At 43.5% G+C, this 25,913-nt stretch overlaps 6 protein-coding genes across 11 annotated transcripts in view; 1 reads left to right on the plus strand and 5 right to left on the minus strand.

Moving 5' to 3' along the window:
- Positions 1–546: 546 nt before the first annotated feature.
- On the minus strand, positions 547–2,215 carry LOC147051758 (protein S100-A1-like). 2 transcript variants are annotated; one of them, XM_085917544.1, is made up of 3 exons: positions 2,057–2,215; positions 1,170–1,332; positions 547–1,043 (listed from the first exon to the last, which is right to left on the minus strand). In XM_085917544.1, exons 2-3 carry the CDS (start codon positions 1,305–1,307, stop codon positions 885–887), a joined length of 297 nt encoding a protein of 98 aa, XP_085773670.1. In that variant the 5' UTR covers positions 1,308–1,332; positions 2,057–2,215; the 3' UTR covers positions 547–884. The 2 variants fall into 2 exon arrangements, with proteins under 2 accessions (XP_085773670.1, XP_085773671.1); XM_085917545.1 differs by lacking the exon at positions 2,057–2,215 and adding an exon at positions 1,492–1,574.
- A 708-nt stretch (positions 2,216–2,923) lies between these two features.
- krtcap2 (keratinocyte associated protein 2) lies at positions 2,924–4,461 on the minus strand. Its single transcript, XM_085918776.1, has 5 exons — positions 4,313–4,461; positions 3,533–3,687; positions 3,388–3,451; positions 3,231–3,297; positions 2,924–3,145 (listed from the first exon to the last, which is right to left on the minus strand). The coding sequence occupies exons 1-5, from the start codon at positions 4,314–4,316 to the stop codon at positions 3,025–3,027; spliced, it is 411 nt and encodes a 136-aa protein (XP_085774902.1). The 5' UTR covers positions 4,317–4,461; the 3' UTR covers positions 2,924–3,024.
- Positions 4,462–4,573: 112 nt separating this feature from the next.
- Positions 4,574–11,731, minus strand: LOC147051760 (transmembrane protein 107-like). 3 transcript variants are annotated; one of them, XM_085919122.1, is made up of 9 exons: positions 11,657–11,731; positions 7,299–7,439; positions 6,418–7,086; positions 5,765–5,868; positions 5,525–5,592; positions 5,361–5,461; positions 5,186–5,282; positions 5,019–5,115; positions 4,574–4,895 (listed from the first exon to the last, which is right to left on the minus strand). In XM_085919122.1, exons 3-8 carry the CDS (start codon positions 6,470–6,472, stop codon positions 5,064–5,066), a joined length of 477 nt encoding a protein of 158 aa, XP_085775248.1. In that variant the 5' UTR covers positions 6,473–7,086; positions 7,299–7,439; positions 11,657–11,731; the 3' UTR covers positions 4,574–4,895; positions 5,019–5,063. The 3 variants fall into 3 exon arrangements, with proteins under 3 accessions (XP_085775248.1, XP_085775247.1, XP_085775245.1); XM_085919121.1 differs by lacking the exon at positions 5,186–5,282; XM_085919119.1 differs by lacking the exon at positions 5,019–5,115.
- Positions 6,497–10,931, plus strand: trim46a (tripartite motif containing 46a). 2 transcript variants are annotated; one of them, XM_085919123.1, is made up of 12 exons: positions 6,497–6,556; positions 6,840–7,137; positions 7,285–7,435; positions 7,558–7,756; positions 7,827–7,973; positions 8,047–8,142; positions 8,339–8,592; positions 8,663–8,784; positions 8,857–9,186; positions 9,332–9,561; positions 9,653–9,720; positions 9,800–10,931. In XM_085919123.1, exons 1-12 carry the CDS (start codon positions 6,497–6,499, stop codon positions 10,194–10,196), a joined length of 2,352 nt encoding a protein of 783 aa, XP_085775249.1. In that variant the 3' UTR covers positions 10,197–10,931. The 2 variants fall into 2 exon arrangements, with proteins under 2 accessions (XP_085775249.1, XP_085775250.1); XM_085919124.1 differs by having other exon boundaries at positions 6,840–7,110.
- A 2,498-nt stretch (positions 11,732–14,229) lies between the features above and the next one.
- slc50a1 (solute carrier family 50 member 1) lies at positions 14,230–17,240 on the minus strand. The gene is made up of 6 exons (XM_085918697.1): positions 17,003–17,240; positions 16,686–16,763; positions 16,413–16,536; positions 16,188–16,346; positions 15,013–15,132; positions 14,230–14,910 (listed from the first exon to the last, which is right to left on the minus strand). Exons 1-6 carry the CDS (start codon positions 17,068–17,070, stop codon positions 14,812–14,814), a joined length of 648 nt encoding a protein of 215 aa, XP_085774823.1. The 5' UTR covers positions 17,071–17,240; the 3' UTR covers positions 14,230–14,811.
- Positions 17,241–18,414: 1,174 nt separating this feature from the next.
- The window catches only part of efna1b (ephrin-A1b), a 32,661-nt gene continuing 25,162 nt past the window's right edge, over positions 18,415–25,913 (minus strand). For both annotated transcript variants that reach the window (XM_085917697.1, XM_085917696.1), the window contains exons 8-10: positions 19,812–20,107; positions 19,538–19,726; positions 18,415–19,454 (exon numbers count right to left, since the gene is read on the minus strand). In XM_085917697.1, the coding sequence (XP_085773823.1) occupies positions 19,333–19,454; positions 19,538–19,726; positions 19,812–20,107 (607 nt within the window). In that variant the 3' untranslated portion in view covers positions 18,415–19,332. The remainder of the gene's footprint in view (positions 19,455–19,537; positions 19,727–19,811; positions 20,108–25,913) is intronic.

A 25,913-nucleotide genomic window follows, 5' to 3' on the forward strand; every position in this document is an offset into this window, starting at 1 on the left:
GATTTGGTACTCTGAAGTGATGTCATCTGTTTGAAATGAATGGAGAATAGTGTGGACTAACATGAGTGCAGATTCTGTATACTCAGGCAAGGTTGTCATGGCAACATATCACATGTTTTGAATTCCTCAGATACAACTATGCTGTGTTCTAAGGGCGTGATTTAAAGCACTTGCAAACCTCGGATGCCAGATAGTGGTGTGTCATCCTTTCAAGCCTTGTGTAACATTTAGGCTGCGAGAAACTTGTACTAAAAGGGGCAAGCCAGGGAAGAGTCCCAGCAGATGGCGCTGTTTTAGGCATGTAAATCACAAAGCTTCATTTAAGGAAAATGGATTATGCTAAATCTTTTTTCCAGCACTTTTAAATATGGGCTTAACATGACAGAAGTTCAAACTCTTAAAATGAGGACTGGTTGATTTTGCTTTTTTTAGTGCGTGTATTTTTTTTTAATCTGGTTTGAATGCCCACATTTTTTGGACCCTCATCAATTTCTGCATAGCAACAACCAGCTATCCAAGCATTAGCTAAAAAAAAAAAAGAAGCCATTCTGCTAGCAGATTAACATTTTATTTCAGCCGTGAAAGTTTCATTAAGACTCACATACATACAGAGAATTGATTAGCTTTGTGATTTAGTACACAGCGGAAACACTTTACGGAAAACTAGAAGGTTGTGCCAAATAGTTCACTTGCCATTTCTCAACTGTTTGGTTATCAATCACAGCGTTTCAGAGGCAGAACAAACAGGGTGGACGCCTTTTGGTCGAAACTGGTTCCATGTGTTCAAATCGTGCAGAATAAAAATACAAAAACAGACCTTCATGGTGTGAATAATCAGACAGACAAAGAAATATTCAGTCAGAAATTCATTTATACTCATGTGTTTACTGTTTGCCCTTCTTCTGGTGCAGCACGTAGCACTTCTCACAGGCCAAGGAGAGGCCCGCCACCAAGGGGAGAAACTCTTCAAAGTCTAACTTGTCATCTTTGTTGTGGTCCAGGTCCTGCAAGATGCAATCCACTGTTTTGGGGTTCTTTTGAGTCTGGGGGGGGGGGGGGAAAAGAAAGACAAAAAAAAAAAGGTGGTTAGGGGACAGTCATGAGGAATAAGTCAAATGATCTGATTCGGAATGCTGGTCGCACGATCGGCAACTCGGGAGTGTTCTCACCTTGAGGAAGGTGGGCAACTCAGTCTCCAGTAGTTTTTTCAGTTCTTTTTTGCTCAGAGTCCTGCCATCGCCGTCATCTTTGGCGTAGCGGTGGAAGATGACAATGAGGTTCTCCATGCATTTCTCCAAATCAGACATGACTGCAGAGGCAGGTGGAAGGAAGCTGCAAATGGACAAAAAAGTAGAAAATGATCAGGCGTGGTCAGGTCATGGCAAAATAAACCACGATAAAGGTCATTTGTGTGCTAGATTTTTGACATTCTGAATTTAAATTGAATGAATGACACTATATTGTATGATCTATGTTGATTTAAAAGCTCACTTAAAGATAAGCGAACGAGATCATCCTTATCCAAAGCAAACAGTGAACACACAAAAAGGGAGGATACAGGCGTTGCTTTTATTGGCACTCAAAGCAAATTCTTTCAATATAAGAGCAAATGTTCCGCAACACACGGACATCCTTATCGCCTCTACCCTTTACTCCACATCCGCCGTATTCCTATTGGATTTCACTCAAACAAAAGTCGTTAAAATAGGAGTAGAATACAATCAGTTTCAAAAAAAAAAAAAAGCACAGGAAGCAGAAGGCCAGTGGTTACTTGTCACTTGGAGAAATGTACTACGTGCGCCCAAACCGCGACCTCCCGATGAATGACGCATGGGAACACACCCAGTGGCAAACATTTGGCGTAAAACGGAGAAGAAACGACAAAAACTAGTCACTCAAATGAGTCGACGACATCTACACGATGTTTGAACCATCTGAGTGTTTATTTTCCTATTTTTTTTGTGAACTAACGCTTCTGCTATGCATGCGTAAAATGAACGCAATCCGCCCCCCCTACCCAAAAAAATAAAAAAAGTTCCAAAATGAAGAAACTTACCGTAGCTACGAAGAGGCTGAGTGAGCAAGATGTCTTTGAGAGGAAAGGAGGAGTTCAACGTGAGTTTATTCGAGTATATATAGTCCGCCGGGCAACGCCCGGGAGGAGGAGATGGGAGGGGATGAAAAAAAAAAAAAAAAAAAGTGGGAGGGGAGTACAAGAAAATAATGTGCTCATTTCTCCACACACCCTTTTGAATATGACTCCCCAAATGCTTTTTTTTTTCTCTCTCTCGACTATCACAACCACAAAGTTGAGTTTTTCCAACTGAAGTCACACTGCATCGAATGACAAGTTTCCATCTAGTTTGTTGGGCTGTTAAATGAAAGGGTGAATTGTAAGTCAGCCTTCAAACATTCTACCAGGATGCGGTAGTCAATGACAGCACGCCATGTTCTGCCTCTTCTGTATGTTCCAATGAGACATAAAAACGGAAATAGATTTGTAAGGCAAATGATCATTTCTTATTGTTATACATTTATCTTATGGGAAATTCCTATTTGAGGTTTTATTGGAACTCAGGATGACTCATGGTGGATTCAAAGCAAGGGTGGGGGCCTTGCTATGATTCCTCAAGTGTCCCAATACCTGTGATTTAAAAAATAATAATACATAAAAGTATACATGACGTGAGTCACAAGTTGAGGTTAAGATCCAACAAGTTGAACAGAGAATAATCCGGCCATGTTACATGACATCAAATATTTTTCTTTTCAAAATGTTCAGTGGGAGTAAAAAAGTTCCACCTGCTTCATGTTGGAAGGAAGGTACCAGAAAAATTTGCAATTAATTATTCAATTTTTTTATTTGAGTTTTAATTCACTGAACAATACCCCCCAGTTTGAATGAGACCAGACACATTGAATGTTTTTTATTTTTTTATTATTTAATTACAAAATGTGTTCTCTTTCATGGAATGTGGCCAATCAAAGTTTCGGTCAAATGAGGGGACGTCTTGTTTCCGTTCCTCAGTTCTTCCTTTTGCTCTTGGTGGGCGCCTTGACGGGCACTGCCATGGGCGTGGCCGCCTGGTAGAGGGCAGCGGATATTTTGTTGATGTAATACAGGGCGAAGAGGGAGAAGATCAAGCTATGAGGAGAGAATGTTGACAGATTTAGTGGAGGACAAAAAAAAAAAAAGGATGGAGTACAATCGAGTAAAGAAAGTCACTCACCATGTGGTGACACACACGCGATGAACCAGACCCGACGCAAACAGCGACAGGCACAGGCACACCAGAACTAAAAGTTTCAACAATATGGAAAACAATAAACAAATGTATATACCATAATCCAAATACTCCATCTTAATCTCATTCTGCATAAACTTACTTTCAGGGAAGATCTTGGCTTGGAATCCTTTCCCAAAAAACAGATTTTCCAGATTACTAAATGCCTGAAGGAGGTGTTAAGGCTAAGCGGTTGTGATCGAAAATACAAAAAGTCAAGTGATCAGTCTTGTGCTCATGGAGGATACAGTGAGGGAGCAGATAAAGAGGACGGAGCCAAGGAAGCCCCCCAGGATAGTGAGCCACTCGCAGGATGCCAGCTGCTTACTGAACATCTGCATGCCGGCGAATACCAACACGGAAAGAAGGCTGGACAGCACCAGAGACGTGCCCGTATTCACTGCTGCAGAGACAAAAACAAGCAACTTAGTCGATTCGTTTTCGCCATTTATGACACCAGTTGATTTATATTTTGGTTAGCTTTATTAGGGATATAAAGGCAAAAAAAAATGTAATGCAATGAATACACAAGTTTACAAATTATGAAGCATGTCACATTCATAAATAATCAATGCAACTCATTTACCTCAAAGTTGGGACAAGGGAAAATAATTTAGAAAGCTGTGTACTTAAGGAGAAAAATGTAAGATGACTTTTGATTTATTTTCATGAACGTAAATATAGCATAGGTTAGTTTGACAGTTTAAAGTTTGTGAAATTGAACGCCTTCTAATGACACGTCAGTGTTCGGACGGAAGCCTTGCAAATGCTAAATTAATGCTAACGTCAAACTCGTCAAAAACACGTAAGCGTATAGCCAGTAATAACGCAAAAACAAGGTTTTGGGTTTAGAGTATAGCTTATTACCACAATGGCTAAAACACTTAGCGCTAGTATTGATATGAATCAGTGCTAGTTAGCTAAATAGTTAGCAAGACAAGCTAGCTACTTGAGCGAAGTAATGGGGTTGGACGTCTGTAAACACACAAAATCCCCATAAATAAATTGTTATTAAATGTAATACATACCCATCGTTCCAAGTTAATTGCTTGTAACTGTAGTTATTTCTTGATTTACTTTTTAAAGGTCCAATTTAACTTTGCCGAACTAGCCGAATAGGTAAGAGTTACGACCTAGGAACCGAAGGAACCTTCACCCGGAACTGGTCTATGGAGCTATTCAAATAAAATAGCAAAATAAATCATAAATAAATTGTAAATAGTCAAATAATTGTATTCATGAAAGAGATCATAATTCATGAACAGAAAACAATTAACAGTAATAATATTATATTCAATGAAAATTTAATAAATATAAAAACCAAAACATACATACAGTAGGATATAATAGTGTTAAAAGTAACAATAAAAGAAATAGCAATACAGTGAGTGAAAGGGACTAGGCAAGTCTGCAAATAGCAAAATCCACATACCAAGATGAGATTCTGAACCAGAACCTCTCAACTGTGAGGCAAACTTTGCTAACCACTAGCATGATAAACTGAATACTGCACAACAAATTCCTTGTCAACATTTTCTACATCATAACGGCTTCTTTGCAAGTCCTAAAACGGCGATAAACAGAAGAATCTCCATGAGGGCGGGCAGCACACTAGAAGAAAACACAGAGAATGACATCTTATCAGAAATATCATTTTCTAACTTGTAGTCTCAGACTACTCCACCGTCTAAGCCAGAAATATCAATTTGCATAAATCAGTACATGTGCACCAACCTGCAGGGTACAAAAATAACCCAATATGTCCAGCACTCCCACTTCTCAAAAATAAAATAAGACAAGGAAACGGATGCGCTGCAGTGGACTGTCAATGCTAGGTGATGTGGATGTCAGGGAAAAAATAAATAAATCATTTTTTTCTTTTTAAACTACAGCAAACTAACCTGCAGAATGCAATAATCCACCAGTAGACTGCACAGTCCCACTGCTCAAATAGAAAGAAAAGAAGAGCCACTGAGCCACAGGCATGGGCTCCTGTGGCTGGGACAGGAGTCATGGAATTTGTTTTTTCTCCATCGATGATGTGGTCATACACATCTCAGAGTAGGCGAAGGATACACAGAAGGCCTTGGCTGCCGTTGAACATGGACACTCCCGAGAAGAAGCCAGCTAACTCGATGGCAAATAACACAAGTGTGACTGACAGGGCCACCACCAACCTGTAACACACACAAAATGCATTTGAGTGCGTGTCCGTGTGCATGCATTTTATTTGTATTTACTTTAAATCTTCGCTGTCGTATTGCTCTTGCGTAAACTCCAATGGCAAGCACGCCTTCACGTTATATTCCTGCAAAAACAAGATTTGGTGTCAATCAAATAGTTGGCTCAAGTAGAAGCATTTAAGACCTAGATAAAATAAAATGATGACAAAAAGAAGCCATCTCAAAATTCTATTCTATTTTAATCTAAGAATAAAACAGTACACGTTGTTTTACCAATAAATATATAAATGATCTTACCCTCGTCCAAAAGATGGTGATGACAATAACAAGGTGGGCGATGATTGTTAGGAATCGAGCAGGAATAAGGCTGCTGATGGCCGACATCTTAACTTTGGAGTTACCTGTTTAGAAAACACAATAGTTGCGCGGATTAGTCGGCATCCTCTGTCTATTGCAAATTGTTAGGTAACAAAATAACACGACATTCAGCACGTTATTAACTAACTATAGTTAAATTTACCTTGTAAAGGAAAACAGGTCACTAGAATAACACACAAAAAGCTTGTTTACTCCGTCTGTCGCCGCGTTTAACATTCAAATGGCTTGGCTATAGCCGGAAGTAGCATCGGTTGCTACAGCAACCGCGGCATTGTACGTTTTGGATTATCATCCGGAGGAAACACCAATTACAAATTCATACAGCAATAGTTCCGATTCGACGACAATGGGGCTTTACAATGCTGCTGTCTGTTGGCAGCTCATTTTTCTTTATTTCATAACGTTGACCATCTGAATAGAAAACTTTAACGCACGTAATAATAATAATAATAATAATAATACCAACAGCAACAATAATATGATGGATGACAAACGAATGCGACCGAATTAAGCCGCCTCGAGACGAGCCCCCCCCCCCCCCCCTCCCAAAACCGTTCTTTCTCCCATCTCACCTTTCTGAGGATGCTCACAGCAGCACGTCAGTAGGCTTTTTGCTAGCACAGACATAAGAGGGCTCCCTGGCACCGGCAGATGGCAGACACGGAATTAAAAAGCTTCACTTCCATCATGGATGCCTTGCTTCGTATCAGTGTGAGTATAAAATCCCTGGAATGATCTTTATTCCCCTAGCAATGTCCAAATGCGTCGTTATATTAGGGCATGTCACACATAGCTTGTATTTAGCTACCCCTTGCAAACTAAAGATTTCTATTCGATAAAAAAAAAGCACCCAAATAGTTCACACGAGACAAAATGTTTAAACATAGCACAGGAAGCTGAAATCACAGGTGATGTACGTCGTCATAGAAACGGGATGCTGCTTCTCGCCGGTCAGGATTAAATATAGTTGAATGATATAATGTTCTCATTCCAGTCCAACATGAAGAGCATGGAGCGAGAGCTTCGTTGTCCCGTGTGCGACGACATGGTGAAGCAGCCCATCCTGCTGCCTTGCCAGCACAGCGTGTGCTTACTGTGTGCGGCCGACGTGTTGGTACAGAGGGGCTTCCCTCAACCTGACCTCCCCCCGGAGCCGAGGTCGCCGGCCTCCACGCCCAACACTCGCTCCCCGCGCCAGCCCCGCAGACCCACGCAGAGGACCCCGGACCACATCCTAAGAACTGGTAAGGGAGGAGGAACCTATGGTGAGTCATCGACTTTTATATTAGAAAGTGAACATCTCAAAATTGAGCGGTGCGAGATGATGTCTCGTGTGACATCATCCATGAGGTCAGCCCTCAACCTGGTGTTTCGGTGTTTCTTTCCGTTGACAATATTTGGCACATATTCCTTTTGATTTTCTCTTCTCCTCCCACAAGCATGCAGCACATACCCCGGGCGGCGGCGTAAGGACGTGGCCCCTCCCCCCATGCTGTTCCCGTGTCCTTCCTGTCAGGAGGATGTGGAGCTTGGCGAGAAAGGTCTGACCGATTGTCCCCGCAACCTCACTTTGGAGCGCATTGTGGAAAGGTAACTGCAAAAAAATAATAATAATAAACTGGGGAAATGCCAGAAACACAGTTTATTCATTCTAATTATTTGTATTTCTTTTCATTTATGACCAAATTTGATTTTGTATTGAATTTTGTCAGGTACAGGCAGACGCAGAGTCTGGGCAGCACGTCCATCGTGTGCGCATTCTGCAAGCCTCCTCAATCTCTGGAGGCCACCAAGGGCTGTGCCGACTGCAAAGCCAACTTCTGCAATGAATGTTTCAAGCTCTACCACCCCTGGGGGACCCCCCGAGCCCAACACGAGCACATCCTCCCCACAAACAACTTTCGCCCAAAGGTTTTTGTCTTTCTTCTCGTTTCCCTTCCCGGGATAGTCTCCGTCGAATGTGACGTTTCGGCGCCCGTAGGTGCTGACGTGCACGGAGCACGAGCAGGAACGTCTGCTGTGGTACTGCTGCGCTTGCCGCAGGTTGCTGTGTCCGCTGTGTAAGCTCCGCCGCAACCACCATGGCCACAAAGTCCTACCAGTGACTCAAGCCTACCAGGCCCTGAAGGTGCCCCACATTGTCTTTTTCTTTTTTTTTTTTTTAATGGCGCTGGTATCAGCTTTGCTTGCTGTTCTCACAGGATCAGCTAACCAAGGAGGTTAACTACATCCTGGCCAACCAGGAGACCATCCAGAACCAGATAACACAACTGGAGGGGACCATCAAACAGATGGAGGTCAGGTTTGACTAGATTCCATGCAAATCGACTGCACTTGGACTGTGATTTGTTCACATACCACTAGAGGGCGCCTGCGTACAGTATGAAAAGACAGTTCTTAATTGGTATGCGGATACCAATTGAGCCAAGTTGTTAGCAAATGCTAATGATTGTTTTGAGCTAAAGGTGGCCATCCTTCCATTTGTGCCCGCAGGCCAACAGCGCCGTAGCTCTCCGTCATCTGAGCCGCTGCATGCAGGATCTGTCCGCGTCCATCGCCGAGCGGCAGGGGGTGTTGTCCGTGGCCCTGGAGGGCTCGCGCGGTCGCAGGGAGGAGGCGCTGTCCGCTCAGGCGTCGGCCAGGCGAGACATGCTGGAGCACGCCGGCATGATGGCCTACACGCACGAGCTCCTCAAGGAGATCGACCAGCCGTGTTTCGTGCAGGCGGCCAGAGTCACTCACAACAGGTTGCTTCTTCTCGTTGACGTTTTTTTTTTATTATTGTCCTAAATATGATTGTTTTATTTTCCCGGACAGGTTGGTGAAGGCCATCACAAACCTCCAGTGCTTCTCCCTGAACGCCGATCCGTCATTCAGACACTTTTACCTGGATGCAACGAAAGAGATCAAACTCATCAACGGCTTGGATTTCATTCGCGGTAGGTTCCGCACTGGACGCTACATTAGGTACACCTAACTGTAATCCACTTGACTTGTTTTGTGACTGGCAGCCCCCCTGGCCCCAGTGATCGACACCCAGAAGACGCTGGCGTACGACCAGCTCTTCCTGTGCTGGCGCCTCCCGCAGGACTCGGCCCCGGCCTGGCATTTCTCCGTCGAGTACCGGAGACGGACGGGCGCGTCCGGAGACACGTGGGGCGGCACCCGATCCCCCGACGCCTCGACCGCGTGGCGGAGACTGGACGAAGTGCGAGGGACCAGCGCCATCGTGGGACAACTGCAGATCGACAGCGTGTACGTGATGAGGGTGCGAGGCTGCAACAAGGCCGGCTTTGGAGACTTCAGCGAGGACGTGTACCTTCACACGCCGCCGGCTCCCGGTAAATTCACGTCTTCTCGTTTACGCCAACGTTTAAAATGTGAATGTTTTGGGTTTGAATTTTTTTTTTTTCTTCGTACTTCTTTTTCTGCTTTCCTGTTGTTTCCTCCATTGTGAATTCCTCTTCCTTATCTCCCTCTGTCTAGTGTTGTCCTTCTCCCTGGACTCTCGCTGGGGCTTGCATTCCGACCGGCTGGCGCTGGGCAAGGGTCAGACGTACGCCCGCAGCGTGCCGGGCCTCTCCCTGCTGAAGGTCGCCGACCGCGCGCTCACTTCCTGCCACCTGACCGCCGACCTCCTGGTGGCCGACCTGGCCGTCTCTCAAGGCAGGCACTACTGGGCTTGCTCTGTGGAGCCCGGCTCCTACCTGATCAAGGCAGGAGAATCTTTGGACATTTTCAAGTGATTGTCATAGCATTGCTCTTCAGGGTTCGTTTGAAGAAAAAAAAAAATGGCCCTTTATGCAGGTTGGAGTGGGACAGGAGGCCAAACTTCAAGAATGGTTCCATCAGCCGCAAGACATGGCCAGTCCCCGGTGAGAACTCTCTGGCGCCCTCTGCAGGCTATAGAAAAGATCAGGCCTTTTGAACCAAACGTTTTCTCTCCATCCTAAGGTACGACCCAGACAGCGGCCATGACAGCGAGGCAGACGACAACCAGGACTCGCCCGCCTTCTGCTTCCTCACCATGGGCATGGGCAAAATCCTTCTCCCCCGAGGCCATCAACATTCCAAGCCCGCCCACCCTTATACGACGCCTCTGCCGCCCAGGCTGGGCGTGTGCTTGGACTGCGACGAGGGCTGCGTGGCCTTTTACGACGCCCACTCCTTACGCGTGCTGTGGGAGGGCAACGTGGACTGCTCGGCCCCCGTCTGTCCCGCCTTCTGCTTCATCGGCGGCGGCGCCCTGCAGCTGCAGGACCTGGTGGCCAGTCGCAGCATAGAGGAGGAGGCGCCGCCGCCGCCCAGGGTCACCATCAAAACACGGGCTACCGATCTTAGTAAATCATGAAGTCGCGCAATCAAGCATTGTTTTTTTTCACGCTTCTGAATTCATGTTAACATTGTGGCTGAAGCGAAGATTTTGACTATGCATAACTTATACATGGGACAAATATTGCATGTGATGCATTCTATTTATTTTATGATTGTTACCACATAAAAGCACTGCAGATATACTCTGTCAAAAAAAATTGAAGCCTTTATTTGTAATGTAGCGTGATGGGTAGAGATAATACAATTGTTTTCCCGAAGATTGATTGGAATTGAATTCATATGACCATTTTGTATGTCAACAGTATATTTATTGCAATTTTGAAAGGTCTTGTGATGTATTTGCCTCATTATTTTCATTGCATGTGTTGAACATGCATATATACAGCATATGTTTGTCAATTGAATGTTTTGTATGAATGATTGATTTGTATGTGTGTGGCCTCACGGGCTGTTAAGGCACATTTATTAGATTGTAACTAGCTCCAAGGCACATCACTTATTATATTCAATAATACCTCCGTGACAGTGTGGGTAAAATATGAACATTCTTCTCTTTTTGTGCAGGTAATGATGTGGTTGTTTATGCCTGACAGCTTTGATTGTCGATATTGTAATATTTACACAGGATTTGAACTTGATTGTACATGAATTTTTTTTTCTAGGAAATGAGTGTGATAGACAGAGTGGAATCACGTGACACTGTATGCATTGCTTTTTTTTTTTTTAATCATAAGAATAAAATAACTTGTAATCTGACACGTAACGTACCTAACTTTGTTTTGCTTGCTAACAGCTGGTAAATGTCGATAGTTTGGTATTGTTAACTAGAAGACAAGTTGGGATTAAGTGGGTGGGGGGTACACGCTGTCTTTGAGTGAATGTTGCGTAACACACAGCATCATGTGAGGGCAAGCCTTCCATTAATTGTTTGAGTGACTTGACAGCTCCGTTTGTGTGAATGGCCGCAGTTTTTTTTTTTTTTAATGGTTGTTTTTTTTAGTGAAGTTAATACGTCAGGGCAGGTTTAGGATTTCAAATTAGGGTTTAGCGTTTTTAAACATGTCGAGTCTGGTTACATTACCGTGAGTAGCTGTGAGCAAACTGACAGCAGTGTCTGTCGAGTGAGCTTGCAATGTTACAATCAAACCACTAGGCGGCGACATTACCTTTGTTTTTGTGGCTTATCTTCTTTAAATTGTGCAATTGTTATGTTTGAATAGAATTGACAAGAATGGAAAGTATTCAAATGTTTTTGACACAATTTTAGTTTCAACGCAAGGGACATTTCCACCTCATGTTATCCATGCTTTTGTTATTTTGGGGTTTTCATGTTATCATATGAAGGCATTTATTGTTAATGAATGTCAAAGTTTCATGAAACTGATATATTTCACTTCTAATATTACATATTGCTGCTACGTTTTTAAAACAAATGGCTCCTTCACACAAGAGGAAAAATAAACAAAGGTACCTTACTTTCAATGATGCGAATTCCAATTGTATTTACTTAAATGAGTTCCCTTGTCGACCATCTTGTTTTCTACTCTTGACCTTTCACCCCGGATGTGATTCATACATTTACGCTAATTATACACAAATTAATTTTTCTTCATCTACTATTTTTGAACACATTAAACAGAACTTATGTAAAACAATTATTTGCTATTCAATAATATCACACAATATATCATCTTACATTGAAAATGTTCATGATTACTGATAAACATATTTTTAAAAAATTCATCCACGTTTTGAATTTATATTTACTTGAACATTTTGTAACATTTTTAACTTGGTTACACCCACAGTAAACAAAACATGCTTGTACAGCTCAACAACTCTTTCTCACGACTATATTCATTGAGAATTGCCTCCATCAATTGCTTCGTAAAATTGCACCATAAATGATTGAGCACACTGTAGAATCATATATTTAAAAAAAAAAAAAAACCCACATTCAATCTTCTCACAAACACAATCGACTGGGAGTTGTCTTATTGAGCCATTTGTTATCGTTGTATGTTGATAAAAAAAAAAAAAAAATCAAGAATTATTTGCAGGAACAACAAGCATCGAAACATACAGTACTCAAACTGGTTTTACCCCGGGGCACTTTCTCAACATATAGTGTCGATATAGTATGTCTCTGTCTTTCTTTCTTTCTCTCTCTCTCTCTTGCACCACAAACTTGAAGCGTGCTGAGGCAGGCAGTCATTGTGAGCGTGTATCATAATTTGCCTTAAAAAAAACATTAACCCTCCATAAATCCCAAAACATGCTGCAATTTACAGTGAGAGGGGGGAAAAAAAAAATGCTTATTACATCCCCGTGAAAAAAGCGAGTGAGTAAATCCAACCAAGTGAGTTTATTGAGACGTCAGTGTAAAAAGCGAGACGAGCGTGTCAGATGATTTGTATGAAATGAAGAAGTATGCGTGCAGGCAGTCAAGAGGCGGGCCGGGCCGTCCTTCTGCCCCTGACAGTTTAATGAGCGCCTGTCCGCATGTCACCTCGCCGTCGCCAAAATACCAGCAAAGACGAGGAGGAAGGTGGTAAAACAATCTACCGCCTTGTGCATCGCCCTGAGGACACACACATACACAGAGAAGCTTCTGCCTGTTAATGTATGTGGAGCAAAGGTCTTGAAGTGACAACTGCACACAGCTGAAGATTTCCATCTCTCACTGTCTTTGTGTGTGTGTTGGAATTCCACGCAACAAGTTGTACATGTGTTGCTTTGTCGATTTCCTGCCTCTGCCTTTTTAAAGGGACAATGACGGCCTTTATCTTGAACGTTTACAACGCTTGCAGTAGAGTAAACACTTTAGCGGGTTTGTTTGTTGCGTGTGTAGTAGTGGAGTAAGGGTGACGATGAGGGAGGGGAGGGGGAGGGGGTGGGGGGGTGGGGAGTACAATCAGCTGAACAATGAGTTCAACTTGCAAACAGGATGGCTCTGTTTCCTGCCTCCTCGTAGACTACACACACATATATATGAGCTGACTGGCATTTTGCCCCCCCCCCTATGCAAGGAGCACCTTGTGCAGCTTGCACAAAGTGATGACACACACACACTCACACACAGTTAGCGGACACTACTCAGCACACTGTGCACCCACGCAGGCCGTCCGAGTAAATGCACACCTGTCCCAGCTGCTGTTTTGCACATTTTGGAATGTGCTTTCGCTCACCCTATGCCCCCCCCCCCCCCCCCCACCACAATTTATTCACACGTTATAAATTTAAGCTATGGTGTGCACATGGATCGACACTGTTTAATGATTCGGAATTGTGGTTCCAGTTTGCTCCATTTACTCATTTTGGGCTATAACCGATCTTTTGCCATTATAACACTTGAATGAACTTTGCAGAAATTTCGATATTCAAAAATGCTACACAAGTGTAAAAACAGATAGCAGTTTGGATTGATATATTTTTATTAGCAGACCATTTATGGGTATTAACGGTCATGAACTTAAATATGTATAAGCATGTTACATTTTTTCCCAATAGCAAACCTAATGATCATTTTCAAACTACTGCTTTGCTCTTGTGGTTAAATGAAGAATCTTGATTCAGAAAACCATCATAATTGTAGCTCATGTTGTTGACATTTATTATTTAAATGTCAAACAAAAGCCACCATTTAAATGTCCGCCTTTGATTCATGGCCCGTCTTCCGTTCAATATGCCACATTGGTTTCCCACCTTCACTCACTTCAGCAACACAATGCCGTGTTGTGTCTGTGTGTGTTGTTTGAGCTCAGGAAAAGGATTCATGTAACACACACACACGCACACACACATGGGATGAGAACCTCTGGCGTGGCCTTTCCCACCACTGGCCTCTCTGGATCAACACACTCACACACAAACAAGCTCATTCGCGCCACCGCACTATCAAGCAAGCTTTGTATTATGCACACACAGACAAATTCCTTTTACAATCAGGGGAAAGGCTCTAGGGGGCGCTGTTGCTCCCGTTGGAATACCAATGGCATCCCCAAGATGCACTTTTTAAATTTAATTGGGGGAAGAAAAAAAAAAACACTTGGGCACTTTGTCATCATTTATTGACAAAAAGTCATCAGTCATACTTAGGTCCATTTTACACTTTTAAAAAAAAAAAGCTTTCAAAAATAGCTGATGTAAACAGTCATCATAGAAACACAACTTACTGCCACTGATATGTTGTGGTAACAAGGAAAGGCACAAGAGGAAATAGAATAAAAAATAAAAAAAAGTATTTTCCCGGCAGAAGCAAAGAGGAAACGCTCTACAAGCATTTGTTGGTCCTCTTCGAAATAGCAGCCTACAAACAACGCGGTCTTTGGATCGCAGTAAACAAATCAATGCACTTGAAAAGATTTTCGCCAAATGTGATCATTTGAAAAAAAGTTTTACTATTTATCTTTTTTTTTTTTTCCCAGTCTGTCCAGGATACCCACTAGTAGCCACCGCAAGGCACTTAAAGGGGACACCTTTCACAAAAGACCTGAATTAAATGTCTTAAGTATTGCAATACACCTTTGTAAAAATAAATACTTTTACTTACAACTTTGTGGAATATAGATGTCATCGCCCACAGTGGCACTTTCTTTGACATTGTGCAACATGTCCATTGCTGGATAGGATCATACCTGCATGGACTTATAGGGGCTGCTGACATGGGCATATCTCCAAAACAAATAAAATCTGATGATGCTTGTGAGAATTCCAGGAAGGTTAGGGACCTAAAATGCACACGCAGGAGAATCATATCGGCAAATAATTGGAAAATTCTGATTTGCTGTTGATTAGCATCATAAATGAAGGTTGCTAATTGTGTGTGGTACCATGACGTAGTAGTCATCCAGCTGCTGGCCGTAGAAGAACCAGGAAGTGGACGTGAAGAACGTGGCCACGGTCAGGGGGAAGGACAAGCACTGTACGTTGCCGCTCCGCACGATGGCCATCTGAATGAGAGGCAATCACGCGTGCTTATTTCAACACGAGGAATGGCTTCGACAAAGACCAGGCTCACGAGAGGGTTGTAAACAAGTCAAGCAAGTAGGAACAGGTTGCGGGCGGGAGGCTAGCAGGTTCAAAGTCAATTCAGCCCAAAAAGTTGGAAAAAAAGAGAATATTCTAGGCCAGCTCAAGCTCAAACCGATTTTTGTGTGGTATATGTTTTTGTTGGGGTGAAGGCAGCCTCTGTTTTTTGAGGAAAACTTACATTTTTCAAGGCTTTTTGGAGAATTTTTTTAGATTAAACCAGTTTCAAACGATTTCAATGGTCATCAATTGATAAATACGGCATTCAGTATTTAAATGTATATTCCTCGTCAATAAAAAGAAATATTTTGAGAATAAATGTTCATTTTTTGGGGCAAAAACATTTTTTTTTGACAATCATAATCTTACCCCCCCAAAAAATTAGGTTTCAGAAAAGTAATATGGGAACGACTGCTGTAATTTAAAAAAATAAAACCTGATTTGGGAAAAAAATATTCATAACACATTTGATCGTGTAATAATTTTTTTTGAATGGTATAAATATTACCTGAGTTTATCAAACCTTCGTTGTAAACGTTACTTGTTCAATCACTATCTGTACCTTTAATAAAAGTTGAATAATGGCAACAGTTTGAGCAGCTAACCAATCAAGCGTGGATTTCAAACTAATTAGCGGCTGCCAAATGCCAACACACTATTAGGGCTAAGAAGTCAACCTGGCGTCTCCGAGGGGATGGGGGGGCCAAACGGTGAAGGAATAACAGGAAGATGCAGATGAGGAGGAGAAGAATGGGAGGAAAGCCACGGGCTGGTTTCTGACTGTGCGGCAGATGGAGGGAAGGAGACAAACAGGATCAGAGACAAACGCCACAGGAAAGAAGACATGTGATGGGGCCCCGTGACAACTGACTCTTCGCTTCCACACAAACATAAACACGCAGGTGTGCAGGAGTGTTGGAGTTTGTTTTGAACTTTTGCTGTATTTGAATAAACGACCCAAGTACACGTTTCTTACCAGGTCCGCGAGAGGGGACAGATACACGCCCACAGTGGCCACGCTGCAGACGAGGCCGAGCTGGTTTAGCAGCAGGTCGCCCGGAGGGAGGTATGTAAAGTACAACCTGGCGCTGGTCACCAACGTTGAGATGACAAGTAATTGGAACAGGACATTTTTCTAAAACAAAAAACAAAATGGCCTCGAGCTTCACGTACAAACTGGCAAACATAATGCCACGCTAACCTTTTGTTTTGTGTACTTGAAGTATACGAGGATGTAGACGGACTGCAGAAAAGCGCCGATAAGATTGACGACAATAAGCGTTTGGTCGCTCTTCAGCATCCCGTAGTATAACCATCCCAGGTTACTATGGAAACCAAAACAATGGAGAGGATGAACAGGGCAAGGAGACACGACAAATAATTCATGACAGTCATTCTTGTCAGTCTGCCTGAAAAGCTTTGTTTTAGGACTTTGATTTTTTTTTTTCATCTGCTTTCCAATAACAATACTTACTTGGCACATGTGATGAGAAAAGGCAGAAATTGGATGTTGTCGGTACTCTTGGATTTTTGCATTTTTTTTAGATCGACCCTGCACACACAAATAGAAAAATGAAGAGAACATCATCTGAGAAGATTATGCAAACGTTAATCTCGTAAATATTCATCACTGCAACTGACAGCTACAGTGCAACAAGTTGACAACGCACTTGTAAGAAAAGGAATTTCACCTCGTAAACACAATGTTGAAAACATTTGCACAAAATGATTATTTGGGTCGAAAAGAGTTGAAAGTTTGCCACGCCGCAAAAAAAACACAATTCTACTTACAGCCCAGTCGAGAACATCCCGAGTGTAAACACGATGCACGTCCATGATAAAAGATGCAGCAAATCCATAAAAAGGATTTAAAAAACGATAAATATATTCGTAATTTAGAGTGTAATATATGTTTATCGAATATAAGAGTCGTGAAAAGCAAAATTATTACACCCCACGGCGGGCTTCTTTTCTGGTTGGATTTCCGTGTTTGCAATCAGTTGCTTGATGATTCTGCGCTTCGATTGGTTGTTTACCAAATCACGTGGTACGTAATCTGTCCAATGGTACGCTAAAACGGGTACACCTGACGTCATCATGATAATAAATTTGAACTGATAAATTTCATTCGAACTGATCCAATTTTGAAATATATAACTAAAATCAACCTTTCTATTAGAAATAAACAATATTTGACAAACTCTAGACGTTTTTATTTCCTTACATGTTTACCGGACAGTTCATTGGGATGCACTTCATAAAATCCAATACAAGAACTAATGATCTTTTTTTTTTAAATGCTCCTTTTACAAATATATTCTAGGTATCAATGGACATCAGATTTATTATTGAGCAGACAAGTCCAGTCGCCCTGACAACAGGTCTGAAGTTTGACCTTTAACAACAGCCCTTCTTCACACATCATTTCTTCTCCCTTCCTGTCTTTCCTTCATTTTTGACATTTTATTTGACATTTTACTTTTGTTTGCCCCTTGGTGGTGTCTTTGTGTTATTGTTCTATTTGACTGTATCACAGATTTCCTTTTTCATTTCATCCAAACACAAAGAAATGTAATTTTTTTTTTTTTCCCCTGATAGCCTCCAGTTCACCCATGACCCCAACGTGGAATAGAAAATGGATGAATGATTGACACGCGTTCGATGACATCATCATTGCTTTAACGCATATGGCGTTCTCGGTGTCTGAGCTCATTTTTGGTGAGTATGTACCAAGGAAAAGTAAATAACTCCTTATGTTCTGCTTTGGTATGTACAATACGTATGTATATGTTGCTGGGTTTTACAGAGGAGAGCGATTTTTGACAGTTTTCAGCCATTTCTGAGGTTTTCGACGGCTTGTCTTTCATTCCGACGTGTGGGCACGTCCTGGGTTTTCGATGTATGGAGCAGTAAAAGAGGCGGAAAAAAAGGCCCCGAAAAAAAAGGGTCCATGTGAGGAGGCGAGAGTGACACCTTCGCACCCGCTTGCTAGCGTGCACCCCCGACCATCCGTGTTTGGTTTGCAGTCTGTGAAACGGGAGCCAGAGCAAACTGCCGACACACGGGATGAAAGTCGTGGAAAAGCCCGAGGCCGGGAGAAGTTGGGAAAGACCTGTGGGTGGGCTTGGAACGTTTCGTCGGGGGATAGCTTTGCCATTTGCCAAAATGAGATAAAAAAAAAAATAAAAACCAACAAGACAGGATTTATATTACAACACTTTTGTTTATTCCATGAAGTTTTCACATCTTTCAACAATATCTTAGTTTTTTTCCTATGTACAAATGTACATATAAACAGGTAGAAAATGACTGTACAGTGTATGTTTTCAAAAAGTCCCTTCAGTTTGAGGCTTGACAAGTCAGGGAGGGGGGAGGCAAGCATCGGGCATCTGCAAGCATGTACCAAGACAAGACTGACTAAACAACATTGCACTCTTTTGACCATTTTTAAAATGTTCTCATATCATTAGTTCATTTTGGATGTTCCAGTAGAGTGGTCCAGTTTTTTTTTTCCCCTCAAAGTTCCCATTTTTCTTCACAGTTCAAATTGTGCAGGACATTTTTTTTCCCCAAGAACACTTAGACCTACTACACTACTGTTATTTTAATATCGCTGCAGTATTTAGAGTTACTTTCAGGGTGGTATAAATTGGAGAATGAGGAATGAAATGACAAAACATCGAATAAAAACAATTTTCAAATGGTCAGCGTATTGAACCCGAATGTGTTTGATGTCGTCCCTGAATGAATAACGCGCGAAAAGTGGTATGCTGACTTGAGGCTTGCGAGTGCTCCACAATAACGGCACCAAAAACAAAACGTCGGCCGCCACTTAGCCACTGACGCAGGGACTGGACGTGTACCTACAACAAAGTGGTATGAAAACATCAATAACAAATTGCTCAGAACGGAAAATGCTGCTTCATGCTCATCATAGTACAAAAACAAAAAACAAAACAAAATGGAGGTCATTTTCTTCGGAGTGATCAACACTCCACATTCACAACACACACACTCACAGCTTTGTCTTTGTATAAAAGCTCTGTATTAGTTATAAAAAAAAAAAAAAAGTGTCCATGACCCCGGTGACCGGCACTGGGCTTCTTTGCAATGTTTTTTTTTCAGTGTAGCATCGCCGCTAACAAAACGGGAAGGAGCGTCAAGGAGAGCGAGAAGCAGACGGGCCGCGTTCCTGAATTTCCAACGCTTCTCTGGACATTGGGCTCCATGGCCGTCGGGTCGTCTGGGAACAGGAGAGAAACAAAAAGTGAGTGTGTGGGAAAAAAAAATAATAATAAAGCGACCGTCTACTGATGGATGCCTCACCTGCTGGGAGACGATTGGACAGGTTGTGAACTCCGCCGGAAGAGACGAACTTGGCTTTCGCCGGGTCCGAGATCTTCTCCCCCGTCTCTGCCTTGGACTTTCCCGTCTGAGTCTTTCCCGCGCCTTTCTTTCCGGCCACGTCCACTTTGAGCCTCAGGCAATCCTGGCCGTGATGATGGATTGGCTTGGCTGATGGGGAGAGCGCACGCAATTATATTTTCAACCTCCCAACATTTTTTAGAATTTGAGGAACACTTCAGGTACAAATACTTACAGATATAATAATAGCTCTCTCCTTGACTGAACTCCTTGCCCAGGGTGAAGGGGGTGAAGCGTTGGAACTTCTCGGAGAACTTCTCGGGGGCGTGGGGGGCGAAGGGTCGCGAGCACTCCCAGCGGAGCTGGTCGAAAGAGCGCGGCTTGCACACGTCGTAGTCGTCCTTGTCCACCATGTAGAGTACGTAGCGCTCGGCTAAATGCGGCGGAACCTCGCCGTGGCTGTAGTGCGGGCAGATGATGTCCAGGTAGTCGTTGATGCGGACTTCCACCGTGTAGTCGTCCCACAGGAAGCTGAGGGAGGGGTGAGAGGAGCGCGTTTAATGACGGAGGGCCTCACCAATGTTTTGATTGCAAGCAAGCGCGTTGACACTAATGACGAGGTTTAAACACGCGTGTCGGAATCCCGACGCGCGCCTGCTTAGCATCTGCTGCGAGTGTTTGTGTAAGTTCAGCTTTGTTATAGAAAGCGCAAATTAGTGTGACAATTTCAAAGTCAGGTCGGACTTGTTTTGGCCTTGGCGCCGTTACGCTCACACACTGACATTTATTCGCGCCAAACACTTTGGGTTTAAAAACAAAACAAACACACAGACACTTTTTTTTTTTTTGAAACTGTTTTTTCCCCACTTTGCTCCTTCAAAGACGGAGACAAAGGGGGCGGGGTCGAGTCAAACTGACGCCCTCCTGCTCTCTTTTCATCTTCATCCTTCCTTTAGGGTTTTACGACTCTTTTCAAGCCTCGCCGCCGTCTCCACTTGGTCGTCGCGAAGGTTGCGCCTCAACAGAGGCTTTACTGTAGTTAATCAAAGCTAATGAAATTATTCAAACTAAAAATGGAAGAAAAAAAAAAATATTTGGGGCTTTATTTGAACTCATTCAGTGCCATTGACGGTTATAGACGTCAAAGATATTAACTTGATTGGCGGTTAATTATTTCACTGTTAATGTTTAGCCATGCAAAAGCTCCATACGAATAAAAAAAAAAAAAAAAAAAAGATCTAAAACTAACACTAAAAAAAATAAAGTCAAGGTGTGATTTTCATTTGAATTGAAACGCGCTTGTGAAGGAAAGCAACTCCCGTGTGGTGTTTGCGCGCCTGTTAGCATCAAAGCGCAGGACGTGGTGCCTCTTTACCCCCTCGTCTCAAAAACCGCCTCCTGTTGTTGTGGCTCCTTCTCGGACCCCCTGGCCTAAGCAGACAGAGTGGCTCCAATCACGGGCCTTTAACCCCTCCTTCCTGCCTCGGCATGTGTGCATACGTGTGCGTTAGCCGTGACCCGCCAGTCAAAACATGCTTTGTTAGCCGAGCGCAATTCGAAACTTGTTAGGTTGCTTGCCCCATCCCCCCCCCCCCCGCAATTCCACAAACATTCAAAATATTGACAAGAATGAAATGCTGCCTTGTTATTTCTTTCTGTTATATTTATCTTTGTTGTTTCAATCACACAAACCTGTCCTGCCATTTTCTTAGTACTAGAATTTTTTTTTTTTTAACCAACTAATTGGCCCAAAAAAGGTTTGGTTTCTATAGCACAGCTTGGCTAAAGCGGAGCAAATGGATAGTGTTGCCAATTCCATTAACACCATTTATCATTAAGGGGGGAGGGAAAAAAAAAAGTCGTCTTTTATTCGGCGCCTCCAATAGCCAAGCTAATTAAAAGCTGTTAAGCGGTCTGGGGCCGATGAGTTGACTAGAAAAGGAGGGGCGGAGAAATGAATCGAGTGTAATTATAGCCTTCCCCTCCCCATAGAGAGTGCAGGCCTCAAGGCTCCGGGGGCCCCTCCAACCTCGGCACCTAACCCCCCCCCCCTGTGGAGCGTTCACTTTACCGTGATTGCGGCGGATGTGTTCAATTTATGAGCGTGCTTTTCTCACAATTAAACTTTTTTTTGTTTCGGAACGTATCGGAATGACGCAACAATCGGAAAATGTTGACGATGATGTATTGTGAGCATTTGCGGCTTTGGCGCTTTTCGTTTGTTTTTTGAAAAATATCGGATGAAATGTTCCCGTGATTCCCGCCCTTTTACATCTGGCCCATCAAAGCTCTCTCGTCTCTCGCTTGCCACAGGCTGACACTTCTCACGGGGGTGAGAGTCGCGTTAACGTGATACTGAAGCTGCATTTTATGTGTGTGTGTGTGTGTGTGTGTGCGTTGTTGCAAAAACCCAATTAGCCCAGGTTTTCCTGCGTGAGATTCTCATGGGAAGGTGCTCTGAAGGCTCGCATTAGTCTCATTAAGAGAGAAGAGGCGCACACTTCACAAAGGTTGCAGTTAAAAAGTGCCAAAGAACGACTTTGCTATATTGATTTTATATTATTCAACGCAATAACATACAAGTGAGGTTCAGATCATGTTTTTGTTAAATTGGGCTTGAGATTTAAGAGGCGGCACCGGGCCTGGGGCATAACATGTAGCGTTAGCTGATTGTTTACTAGCTAGCCCGTTAGCCAGTGAGTAGTGTCCTTGTGAATAAAAGCGTCTTTTTTTTTTTTTTTAACCGTTTTTTTCTTCTTCTTACTGCTTTTGAATAAAGTGCGTGAACGTGAACCGGGGACTGAGTCTATTCTATACGTTTTAACGAGCCATCGTAAGCTATGTTAAACTAGCTAACGTGGCTATGCTACGTTGGCAAATGTAGCCGTTAGCGTACGCATTCCGCTTTGGCTGGAGCAACTTTGGACATTGTGCCAAGTTGGAGCAATGTTGCTGAAATCAAGCGTTAGCGCCTGGTGCCAACGTGACAATTGAGGGCAACTCATGCCGCGGGCTCCTGAACACATCTGTTTATTAAGGTCGACGCTTTGCGGCAGAGGTAGGTCAATTCTCACTAATGAGCTTTTTGCATCACCAGGCAATGTTTGCACGCCGATGTAACATTTGTAGAGCGAGGGACCAGCTTGTTTCACCGTTGTCACATTCTGCCGCCACATTTTTTCCCCCCCACTTCGCCCTTTTCTCCATTTCACCCTGACCGTACTACAGTGCTTCCATTTGTCCCCGGAGCACTTGACTGGCTGGTCCGGGGGGGGGGGGGGGGGGGGGGGGGGTGTCAAACAACTGACATTCTCTTTCACTGGGGAACGCGTGGGTCAGAAGGTCAGGGTTCACGGTTGCTATGCTTCTCACGCGCGCCGACAGGGCCCCCCGAGTCAGCAGCAGCAGTACACGTATCTGTTTCGTACGCGCAAAAAAAAAAAACCCCGCGGTCAGCAACATCGAAACACTAAAGAGCTGAACCTTCGATGCACCCCCTCCACCGCCATTTTGGGGGGGGGGGGGGGGGGGGGGGGGGGGGGGGGTTGCGGTTTGGGTAGTTTAGCGCTAAGGACCCGTACTCGGGTGTGCTCATTTAATACCCTATTAATTCAGTCGGGTGAGTCAGATTTCCACCTCCTTAGGAGCTGTCAGTGGTTCTTCCACTGTTGGATGACTGGCTTACAGCCTATTGACTTTCATAACACTGTCGCTGATTAACGGATAATTACTCGTTCTGTCACTTAAGTGGCGTTAATTTAGTGATTGCGACAACATGGAGTGGAGTTTGCTCGACTAGTTTTGCTGCCAAAATAAAAAAAAAAAGTTAGCTGTCCTTGAAGACGGTGGATTCGCAGTAACGTATTTTTTATATTTATTTAATATTTTTATATACAATTTATTTACTACAAATCATACAAATATATTGTTGATTTGCTATCAAACAAATGTCGTCAAATTGTCATCCCAATTCTTTCGCCTCATTCTCTTCACTATCTGCTCTTCCCAGTGCTTTTATGTACATTTTGACATTTGCAGAATAAACAAATCCTTCATTCAAACCCCCCCCCCCCTGCATCCATCCATCCATCCATCCATCCATCCATCCATCCATCCATCCATCCATCCATCCATCAGTGTCCACTCTCTCCTCCCTTGGCCTGCCTCGCTTTATTCTCACAAATGAGCTCCAACCCTCTCACGTCTTCACCTCGGGGTTGTTCCGTCTCTTAATGCTGACTTAATAAACCAGCGCTCTTGGTCCAGGCTAATTTTTCAACACGCTGTTTCACCCTCCACCCAGACCTCAACTCCTCCCCTCTGGCCCCTAAATCCTTTCACCCCCCCCCTTTCTCACATTCTGTCAGACATAAATAGCAAAAAGCTAAATGGGGCATAAAATCAGCAAGATGTTTGCATTTAAAAAAATCCCTGATTTAATTAAACTAGAGGTTTTAGCCACTCAACGTGGCTAAAAGTGTCCTTCAGGGGGCGATGGTGGGCCACAGGCTGGATTTGCAAAACTATGTGTGAAATGCAGTGAATGAGCAGAGTACACACATATGACGCATGCCTGCCCACACATACTACAATGTCGAGAGTTGAGAGGTGCCCTGTCCACCTCCAGTGGAAAAATACCAGGGCCAAAACAGAGAGGGGTCTGTGGAAAAAAAAAAAATGGAGGAGGAAGAAGAAGGAAGTCTGGAGCACAGATAAGGAAGTGAGAGGAAGAGCAGAAAGGAGGAGAGGACAATCACAGAGCTGCAAGTGATTGATGGGCCAACAAGAACTTAGCCTTGTTATTGATTTTTTTAATGTATACTCTCAGGAAAAAAAAAAGGGGTGACATATGACTCCATTACTGTCATTAGCAACATACTACACTAATGTACTGGACTCCAAGGTATCTATTACGAAGTGAACTTGTTTACTGTTTGACATTCACTATTAGGTAGGGGCCAAATGACACTGCTCAAGTGAGTTGAGGAGTTTCCTTTAGACAAAAGCGGTGCTTTGCCACCATCTGGTTGCATATTGGTGCAGAGGAACTTTATTGAGGAGCTACATTTGGACATAATAGTGTTTTGAAAAATAGCCGAGGATCTTCATTTAGACAAAAGTAGTGCTTTGTTGCTACTTTTTGCCGATTATAGTCATGTATTCTTGCTATTTGCTGCTGGGCTAGGTCAAAAAGCAGACTAGGAGAAGCTTTTTCCATGCATCTCCAGTTTACCCAGAAAGGGAAAAGTACAATGATGTACTGGATTTACTTTCCAAGTATATTAACTATATCGGAGATTATGCAAGGACTATTACTCGCTGGCTATTTTTACCTCATAGATTGTGGGGAACATAATGTAATGAAACGGGTTTAAAAAAAAAAAAAAAAAAGAACGTTACATCACCGGCTCACTGGAGCAGATAAAAAATAGCACGGAGCCAAGTCAGTGAGATGATCGTTTTTGTGTCTATGGGTCAGATGGTCAGATTACAAACCGTCTGTAATCTATGTTAGTGTGCGCTCTCCTTCTGGCGGGATTAAACGGCCCGAGGAGTAGACAGGCCGGCTATAAAAAAAAAAAAAAAAGGGGGGGGGGGGTTAAGGAGTGGGGAGAGCTGGCTGGAGGGGCTGTTTTGGTTTGGCCGTCTTCAAGCTAAACTCGTGTCCAGACAGGCCCGCCCGCTGACTGCCTCCGCAATCACGGCCAGACGTCACGCCCGGAGTCCTGACCGACACAAACGAGGGGAATATGCGGGGTGGGATTTAGGAGTCTCGAGTTTAGAAAAAAAAAAAAAAAAAAAGTCAGCAAAGTTCTCATAAACTCACAGCTGACTGCGTTGGAATGCCCGCCTGATGCTAATATTAACATTGAAGTCCGCCCGGGCCCACTCTCGCCACCCGAGAGTGTGTGTGTGTGTGTCTCACACATCTACGTGACGATGCCCGGATTGACCGCCGCTCCCTTATTTGACTGTGACGTGCTCGCAATCAACTCATCTCCAATCATTCAAAGCTTTCTATTAGGTAATGCCACCGTTCCACTCTGGCAATAACAAGAAGAGGCATGTCACATGACGAACAAGACTCGACCTGACTGCGAACAACATGCCTCACCACCTGTCATGGGGAAACACACACACACGCACTAAATCATTACTAGTGGACACTTTAACACACACACGCGGTCGCCTACATGAATGGACAGACTGCTGCCATCTGCTCGGCGTCCTCATCCCAAAGACAAATCACTCGCTGTACAATCGGGACGGAGAATCAATTAGCATCACTTATCCACAGTCACGGCGCAGTCAAAGGCTGCTGACGGATTTAGCCAAT

Source organism: Syngnathus leptorhynchus, chromosome 8 (genome assembly GCF_054491065.1).
Source record: "Syngnathus leptorhynchus isolate UIUO chromosome 8, UIUO_Slep, whole genome shotgun sequence".
Classification (NCBI taxonomy): domain Eukaryota; kingdom Metazoa; phylum Chordata; class Actinopteri; order Syngnathiformes; family Syngnathidae; genus Syngnathus; species Syngnathus leptorhynchus.

Excerpts from the sequence above, each read along its gene's own strand:
- krtcap2 (XM_085918776.1), bottom strand. Across the intron at positions 3,298-3,387 it reads AGCCAAGATCTTCCCTGAAA|TTCTGGTGTGCCTGTGCCTG; the intron begins GTAAGTTTATGC and ends TGAAACTTTTAG. Across the intron at positions 3,146-3,230 it reads CGCGTGTGTGTCACCACATG|CTTGATCTTCTCCCTCTTCG; the intron begins GTGAGTGACTTT and ends CTCTCCTCATAG.
- trim46a (XM_085919123.1), top strand. The coding sequence starts at position 6,497 with ATGGCAGACACGGAATTAAAAAGCTTCACTTCCATCATGGATGCCTTG. Across the intron at positions 7,436-7,557 it reads TTGGAGCGCATTGTGGAAAG|GTACAGGCAGACGCAGAGTC; the intron begins GTAACTGCAAAA and ends GAATTTTGTCAG. Across the intron at positions 7,974-8,046 it reads AAGCCTACCAGGCCCTGAAG|GATCAGCTAACCAAGGAGGT; the intron begins GTGCCCCACATT and ends CTGTTCTCACAG.
- slc50a1 (XM_085918697.1), bottom strand. The coding sequence starts at position 17,070 with ATGGATTTGCTGCATCTTTTATCATGGACGTGCATCGTGTTTACACTC. Across the intron at positions 16,764-17,002 it reads GGGATGTTCTCGACTGGGCT|GGTCGATCTAAAAAAAATGC; the intron begins GTAAGTAGAATT and ends TTGTGTGTGCAG. Across the intron at positions 16,347-16,412 it reads TCAAGTACACAAAACAAAAG|AAAAATGTCCTGTTCCAATT; the intron begins GTTAGCGTGGCA and ends TTTTTGTTTTAG.
- LOC147051758 (XM_085917544.1), bottom strand. The coding sequence starts at position 1,307 with ATGTCTGATTTGGAGAAATGCATGGAGAACCTCATTGTCATCTTCCAC. Across the intron at positions 1,044-1,169 it reads AGTTGCCCACCTTCCTCAAG|ACTCAAAAGAACCCCAAAAC; the intron begins GTGAGAACACTC and ends CCCCCCCCCCAG.
- LOC147051760 (XM_085919121.1), bottom strand. The coding sequence starts at position 6,472 with ATGTCTGTGCTAGCAAAAAGCCTACTGACGTGCTGCTGTGAGCATCCT. Across the intron at positions 5,462-5,524 it reads TACGACAGCGAAGATTTAAA|GTTGGTGGTGGCCCTGTCAG; the intron begins GTAAATACAAAT and ends TGTGTGTTACAG. Across the intron at positions 5,116-5,360 it reads CGGCAGCCAAGGCCTTCTGT|CATTGACAGTCCACTGCAGC; the intron begins GTATCCTTCGCC and ends CACATCACCTAG.